A 7,869-nucleotide genomic window follows, 5' to 3' on the forward strand; every position below is an offset into this window, starting at 1 on the left:
CTATTTTAAAACAAATATTCATAAAATTTTCAATCTCTTTTAATTTATATTATTTATGATAAAACATTCTCAATTTATGTTTGCTATATATATAAATTATAATATCAAATCAATTATATTTTATATTATAATATTTTAACTTTAAATTTAGAATTATATAAGATATTCTTTATATTTATTTATAATTTCATATTAAAATATGAAATTTAATTTTAATCATTATTTTATGTTCAATCATTATTTATGTTATGAATCAATAACATTAAAAATAGTAAGAGAACTCTTGAGATATAATAAAAAAAAATGCATTAAATATTTCCTTTCATTTGTATTTCCAAAATAGTCGAAAAAGCTAAAGCTAATAATGATAATTGTAACTAGTAAAGCTCCATCTATAAAATTGATTTTAGTATATTCGAATTAGTCAGAACGCGGCATAGTAAAAGTTACTTTTCAACATGGCTTCGTATCTGCGGTAAGTTAATTATTTTCGACTTTTTAACCTTTAAAAAAGAAAATTAATTTTTCTTTAATGAAATATACTACGCTATACAAATTAATCCTCGCTTAATTAATTCTACTTATATGAAAATAATAAATATTAGAATTCTCTAAGTATTTACTTTTATAATCCAATCATGATCACGCTGACGTGTCCATGATAACATGTAGTTTGAGTCGGCATGTAATATTACTTTGCTCTGATAGATTTTTTATGGAAGTATTCATATACTATCTATTTAAAGTTACTAAAGAACTTTCTTTAACATTAAAAAATAGTATACAACTAATTATATAATTATAACATAAATAACAATAAGAAATAACAATGTTCTTTTTTTTCTTTTCACAATTTTTCAAAAATAAAATGTAATTAATGTTAATAAACTCATATTCTATTATAATGTATAATATACATTTCATAACAGAAGATTTTACATTTTAATAATTTATATTTCAGATTGGGATTATTATTATTATTAGTTTATTCTTTTCTTCTTACTGAAGCAGTTATTAGAGATGTATTTAAAACATGTGAACAAAGTAGCTTCTGCAGGTAAGTTTTCAACATTATTTATTATCAATTTAATTCTATTAATTATTTTATTATGTTAATATTACTAATATTAATATTATGTTAATATTATTAGACGTTGTAGAAAAGTTGAACCTGGAAAGACTCCTTATCAACTTTTAACAGATACATTGGTTCAAAATGAATCTAGTATAACTATGGATTTATTCAATAAAGATACAAAAGTTTTTTATATATTGAAATTAACTGCATTAAAGGATAGTACATTTAGACTCCATATCAATGAAAAAAATCCTTTACATCAGAGATATGAAACTGAATATGCTCTTCAAGATCAACCACAAACATCTAAATTAATTTTAATTGAAAAAACTACAGATCATGTAATTGTAACAAGTGCAGAAAACAAAGTTATATTATATGCTAGTCCATTTAGAGTTGATTTATATTCTCAGAATATATTGGTTATATCTGCAAATGCAAGAGGTCTTATGCGATTTGAACATCATCGTGTAAAACCTAAGTATGTTGATTATTAATTATTTTCTCTATATATTAACTATATTTAATTAATTTATTTTCTGATAATTTTCAATAGAAAACCAGATCAAGATGCTGAAAATGCTAAAAATGTTGAATTAACTGATAACAATAAAGCTTCTGGTGATGGTGCAGATGATGATCCAGGTGCTTGGGAAGAAAGTTTTAAAACTCATCATGATTCAAAACCTTTTGGTCCAGAAGCAGTTGCTTTAGATTTCAGCTTTCCTGGAGCTGAGCATACATATGGCATACCAGAACATGCAGATTCTTTTGCTCTAAAATCTACAAAACATGCTCATCCTTATAGATTATACAACTTAGATGTATTTGAATATGAAGTTAATGAAAGAATGTCACTTTATGGAACAATACCTGTTCTCTATGCTCATGGTAAAGAAAGAACAACTGGTATTTTCTGGCATAATACTGCAGAAACATGGATTGATATTTTATCAAGTGCTGATAATAATGTTGTAGAAAGTATTGTAAACTTTGTATCAGGATCTACAAAAAAATCACAAGTGGATGCTCATTTTATGTCAGAATCTGGTGTAATAGATATATTCTTTATGTTAGGTCCTAAACCTCTAGATGTTTTTAAACAGTATACAACATTAACAGGTACATCACCTTTACCACAAATGTTCGCTTTAGGATATCATCAATGTCGTTGGAATTACAATGATCAAGATGATGTTATACAAATAGCAGAAAATTTTGATGTACATGATTTACCTCTAGATGTTATGTGGCTTGATATTGAATACACTGATAGTAAAAAATATTTTACTTGGGACGAACGAAGATTCTCAAATCCTGTTGAAATGATACATAATTTAACTGCAAAAGGTAGAAAATTGGTTGTAATTATAGATCCACATATTAAACGTGATCCCAGTTACTTTGTGCATAATGATGCCACAAAAATGGGTTATTATATTAAAACAAGAGATGGAAAAGACTATGAAGGTTGGTGTTGGCCAGGATCATCTTCATATTTGGACTTTTTTGATCCAGTAGTTCGAGAATATTATATCAATCAATATAGTTTAGATAAATTTCATGGTACTACTAATGATGTATATATCTGGAACGATATGAACGAACCAAGTGTGTTTAACGGCCCTGAAGTAACTATGCCTAAAGATGTAATTCATTATGGTGGTTGGGAACATAGAAATGTTCATAATATTAATGGACTTCTTATGAGTATGTCCACATATGAAGCTTTATTTAGAAGATCGGGAGGCTCATTACGGCCATTTATTCTAACAAGATCTTTTTTTGCTGGTTCACAACGTTATGCGGCTATGTGGACTGGTGATAATACAGCTGATTGGGATCATCTACGTATTTCTTATCCAATGTGTCTTTCTGTAGCTGTTTCTGGAATGTCATTTTGTGGAGCAGATGTTAGTGGTTTCTTTAAAAACCCAGATGCTGAATTATTTATTAGATGGAATCAAGCTGGAGCCTGGCTTCCTTTTTATCGCCAACATTCTCATATTGAAACTAAACGTCGTGAACCTTGGTTGTTCAATGAAGAAACTACTCAAATAGTAAGAGAGGCTTTCAGAATGAGATATTCATATTTGCCATTGTGGTATACACTCTTTCGAGAACATGAAATAAATGGTACTCCTGTAATACGACCCTTATGGGCTCATTATCCAAGTGAAACTGAAACATATGCTATCGATGATGAAGTATTAATTGGAGATTCTATTCTTGTACGTCCAGTCTTTCAACCATCAGTTACAGATGTTAATGTATATTTTCCTGGAGAAGGCAAAGTTACTTGGTATGATGTTGATACTATGCAACCATACCACCAACCAGGTTTAGTTAATATTCCAGTAACTCTTCATAAGATTCCGGTATTTCAAAGAGGAGGTTCTATTGTTTCACGTAAAATGAGGATACGTCGTAGCACAGTCGCCATGAAGAATGATCCTTATACTTTAATAGTTATCACAGATTCTGCTGGTAAAGCTAATGGAACATTATATATCGATGATGAAGTTAGCTTTGAATATCGTCATGGAAAATATTTATATTTAAATCTCAATTTTGAAGGAAATACATTAACTTCAACTTTTATAGACAAATTAGCTTCATATCAGACAGAAAGCTGGTTAGAAAGAGTGGATATTGCCAATCCACCTAAAGGAGTCAAATCTGCTGTATTAAATTCACACAGTAAGTAATTTTAATTTAATTAAAATTTAATTAAATGTTACAATATTAATAATTTTGTAATTAAAAATGAATTATTTTCGTTTTAGGTTTGACAAAAATTACCTTAGAAACTAAATACAATCCAAATAACAATGTATTAACTATACGTAAACCAGGTGTAAATATGGGAGAAGAATGGACTATTGAATTAATCCATTAAAATTAGAATTATACTCATTATGGATTTAGTAATCATACATTAATGCCAATTTTTTATTATTCACGTATTTTTCTCAACTATGTGTGATCAAAATATCATTATACATTATAACAATATAGAATTAATGTAAATGATATATCAAATAGTTTAACAAATTATTATTTTTTATTAATTAAATAATAGACAATGTAACTATACTATTATAAACTATTATTCAATCTGTAAAGTTTATAATTATGCGTGTTAATTTTGATAAAATATGTATGGTTCTAAATTCTTCCACAAAACTTTATCACATTCTATAAGTAAAAATAAGAAAAAAATATTATATAAACATATGCTTATAAATATTTTACTAAAAACTTATAACAAAAATACGAAATAATATCCAATTGAATTTTTTGTTAAATATCAGATAAATTATTATTTATATTATAGTTCAAATGTTCATTAAAATATGTTTTTAAAATGTCCATTATCAGTGCAAATTATCATCTAAAAAAAATTTAATTTATTACATTAATTTCGTTGATATTTCCTTATACATAAATTAAACCGATATCGCATATTTATTTATAAATTAGAATTAATAAACAATAAACAATTTGATACTTTTTTTTAAGGAAATCTTTATGATATTCCCTTATTTGATAGAGTATTTGCATTTGCATAAAAATAAAATGAATATCTTTACGATTCAAAAATACTTGCAGCATATTGAAATGAAATTTTATGTACCATGTATTATTAGTTTTAACTTTGACACAAACCACATTATATATACTTCTGCAGTAAATATGAAATTTATATAAATATATCAAGTAATTTTATTATATCGGCAATATATTCTATATTGAATGAAAAACTATTCCATTGTTATTTTATATTTTTATAACTTTTTAACAAAGCATTTATGTTTATATAATTTATATGGAAAAAAAACTTCGGACTTTTTGTCTATATTGAAAATAAAAGCAATAAATATGTTTTTGAATAAATATTTAAATATGTAATACAAATATAGAATCTAATGTTTTATAATTAATTTTACGTCTTATATAATGCAATATTATTTGCTTTTTTATTTTAATTAGAATCATTTTGTTGCGATAATATAATTAAAAGATCTATAAATATGAAAATATAAAGAAATTTATTGATTTCATTAAAAAAATGTTTTATTAGATTAAATACGTTCTGTAGGTGCTTGTTTATGAGCTAAATATAAAAATACTATTGATGATAATGCGGATACTAAAAATATGACGTCAAACCATCTATGATAAAAATTAAATTGCAATTCTCCTAAAACTTGAGTTATTATAATCCGATATTCTGCAGGCATGTTCATTCGCATTAAAAGTACAGATGATACAAAATACATGCCCTATAAAAATAAATATAATTATATAAAAAAATTTTATTAATTTTTCAATAATACTTTTATCAAAACAATATAATTTCTTACCATTATTTGAGCAAGTATAAGTACAATAATATTTGAAGATTTGCTACTTGATATAGCATAAAAAAACTGAAATAATGTAAATAAATATTTAATATTCAACAAATATTTTTAAATTATAGAGAAAAAAAAAATTTATATCAAATATACCTTTGTAAGTGTTAATAATAAACCGCGAATTGATGTTAATACAATACAACCAACGAGATAAAAAGAAATATGTTGAGACCAAAATGTAACATCAATATCAAAACCAATCCAATGTACTGCAATTTCAATTGCTCTAGTTACGGGATCCTTCTTTCCCACGCGATCGAAAACAATATTAATTGTTGACTAAAAAAAATAGATATTTTTAATTTTAAATTTTTAGAAATGATTTCTTCATCTAATACTTACAATGAATATCTTCCAAGTACAATATACAGAAAAAAAATATCCTAAAACATTAAAATATTTTCCTTGCCAAGTAGCAGCCCATTCTAAACGTTCTCTTGCATTTTGAATATCATGTGCTTCTAAAAATAATTGACGAGATAATTCTTCTAATGCTATTACTTCAATTTGTAATTGTTTAATACCTACAATTATATTTCATGAGATTTCATAAAATTTGTGTACATATAATATTATTTTTATTCTAATCAAAGAATACATACTTTCTTGATTACTTTTATTACCACTTAAAGGACCAAACATCCCCCAAAGTCGAGACCGAGCTTCAGTTTGTCCTACAACTTCTCCTTTCTTAGCTAATGCTATTCTTTTCTTTTTAGCAACAATCATATCCATTGTTTGTAACAATCGTTTCTCTATAGCCTGTACATCAGCATATGTTACAGGTCGCATAAAGTAAGCCATTGAGGTATATGGATAATTTACAGCACCAAATCCTGATAATAGTGCCATAACAGTGACACCAATAACTCCTATTCTACTAACACCTTGTTCAATGGACAATAGACCTTTTTTTGGACTTAAAATTGGAAAAGGATCTCCCACTTTCCAAAATAAGTAAAGATAAAAAAAATATATAATGACTGTTAATGGTCTTATTAATTTTAATCTTACTATAAGAAAAAATAATCAATTAATATATTATTTATTACATATTAAATATAAATACTTCCATAAAATATACATACCAAATCTAATATTGCTAATAATAAAATATGCTATGTAAAATGGAATTAAAACAATCACCATAAATAAAAGCATGTAAAGACCAACATTCCAATGAAAATATCTAGAACTAAATATATATTATATTATTAATGTTCAATTATAAAAAAAATCATTTGCTTACCTAGAATCAAGAACTCCAATTATTTCAAAAATAATTAGTTCAAACATGGTACAAGATAATGAAAATGTAGTAGAAAAAATTAATTGTACTAATCTATGATGGACTTCATAGTCTCGAAATAATTTTTTTACAAAAAATACCCATCCTCCTAAGAAGAAGATAATCTGCAATATAAAATGTAAGCTAAGAAAATAAAAATATGGTTTCACGATACACAATCTGGCTACATATGATTAATAAATGAATAAATTTATTAGTTTGAAATATGAAATATATTTATAATTATTAAAAATTATAAAAATTATTGATATTAATGCAAACTATATAAATCATATATAATTTAATATTATAAAAGATAAAATAATATATCACATTGTTAATAAATTTACGATGACATTTTTCTATATTTTTAATTTAATAATTAAATATAGAAATTTTTTAAACTTTTTAAATATAACTCAATATTAAAATTTTATAGTAATTTTATTTATTTAAATTAAATAAATGAAATTAAACATTTCAAATAAAATTATAAAAATATAAAAAGAATATTTCCAAATTTTTATTATTAATAAAAATAATTTCATTATATAACATAAATATTACAATTACAACTTTCTATTAAAGAAAATTATCAATCATAACCTAATTGTGTAACATCTACGAATACCGGCAATAACCTATTTTTATTAGTGGAAATAAATTTCCACCTGTGTGATAAGAATCACGAATGTATCTTCCAAAAAACCCATGTTTTAATAATATCACATAAACTTCGCATTGCGAAGTATAAAATTGATTTTGTTATTTCGTAGAATACACAAAACAAATTCTTATTATAATAACACAGTATTCAGTTTTGAGGAATACAAATATCATAAAACTCTCCCCACTCTAGTTTCATTAATCTTTATGAATGAATAAATTTTTATTTTTTTCTTGATAATGTTATCAAAATAATATAATATATATTATATTTTCTAAAAAATTATTTGGAAAACGGTATTAAATTAAGAATGTGATAAATAATAACATAGTCTAAATAACAAAATTTTTCTAAGGTTTTTTTAATATTTAAATTTAATTTCACATACATTTATATATATATATATATATATATA

General features: G+C 24.4%; 2 protein-coding genes across 6 annotated transcripts; one reads left to right on the top strand and one right to left on the bottom strand.

Annotated features, from left to right (window-relative positions):
- The first annotated feature begins 394 nt into the window (after positions 1-394).
- LOC102679023 (neutral alpha-glucosidase AB) lies at positions 395-4,374 on the top strand. Of its 2 annotated transcripts, none has more exons than XM_006618006.2 (5): positions 395-475; positions 962-1,057; positions 1,152-1,559; positions 1,635-3,778; positions 3,865-4,374. In XM_006618006.2, the coding sequence occupies exons 1-5, from the start codon at positions 459-461 to the stop codon at positions 3,975-3,977; spliced, it is 2,778 nt and encodes a 925-aa protein (XP_006618069.1). In that variant the 5' UTR covers positions 395-458; the 3' UTR covers positions 3,978-4,374. The 2 variants fall into 2 exon arrangements, with proteins under 2 accessions (XP_006618069.1, XP_031367481.1); XM_031511621.1 differs by lacking the exon at positions 395-475 and adding an exon at positions 815-870.
- Positions 4,375-5,130: 756 nt separating this feature from the next.
- LOC102678642 (Golgi pH regulator) lies at positions 5,131-7,667 on the bottom strand. Of its 4 annotated transcripts, none has more exons than XM_006618002.2 (8): positions 7,459-7,667; positions 6,749-6,912; positions 6,588-6,694; positions 6,102-6,512; positions 5,842-6,023; positions 5,593-5,778; positions 5,446-5,511; positions 5,131-5,364 (listed from the first exon to the last, which is right to left on the bottom strand). In XM_006618002.2, the coding sequence occupies exons 1-8, from the start codon at positions 7,498-7,500 to the stop codon at positions 5,164-5,166; spliced, it is 1,359 nt and encodes a 452-aa protein (XP_006618065.1). In that variant the 5' UTR covers positions 7,501-7,667; the 3' UTR covers positions 5,131-5,163. The 4 variants fall into 4 exon arrangements, with proteins under 4 accessions (XP_006618065.1, XP_006618066.1, XP_006618068.1 ...); XM_006618003.2 differs by having other exon boundaries at positions 7,429-7,655; XM_006618005.2 differs by having other exon boundaries at positions 7,394-7,641.
- Positions 7,668-7,869: the final 202 nt, after the last annotated feature.

The sequence above is a fragment of the Apis dorsata genome, unplaced genomic scaffold (assembly GCF_000469605.1).
Source record: "Apis dorsata unplaced genomic scaffold, Apis dorsata 1.3 scaffold_339, whole genome shotgun sequence".
NCBI lineage: Eukaryota > Metazoa > Arthropoda > Insecta > Hymenoptera > Apidae > Apis > Apis dorsata.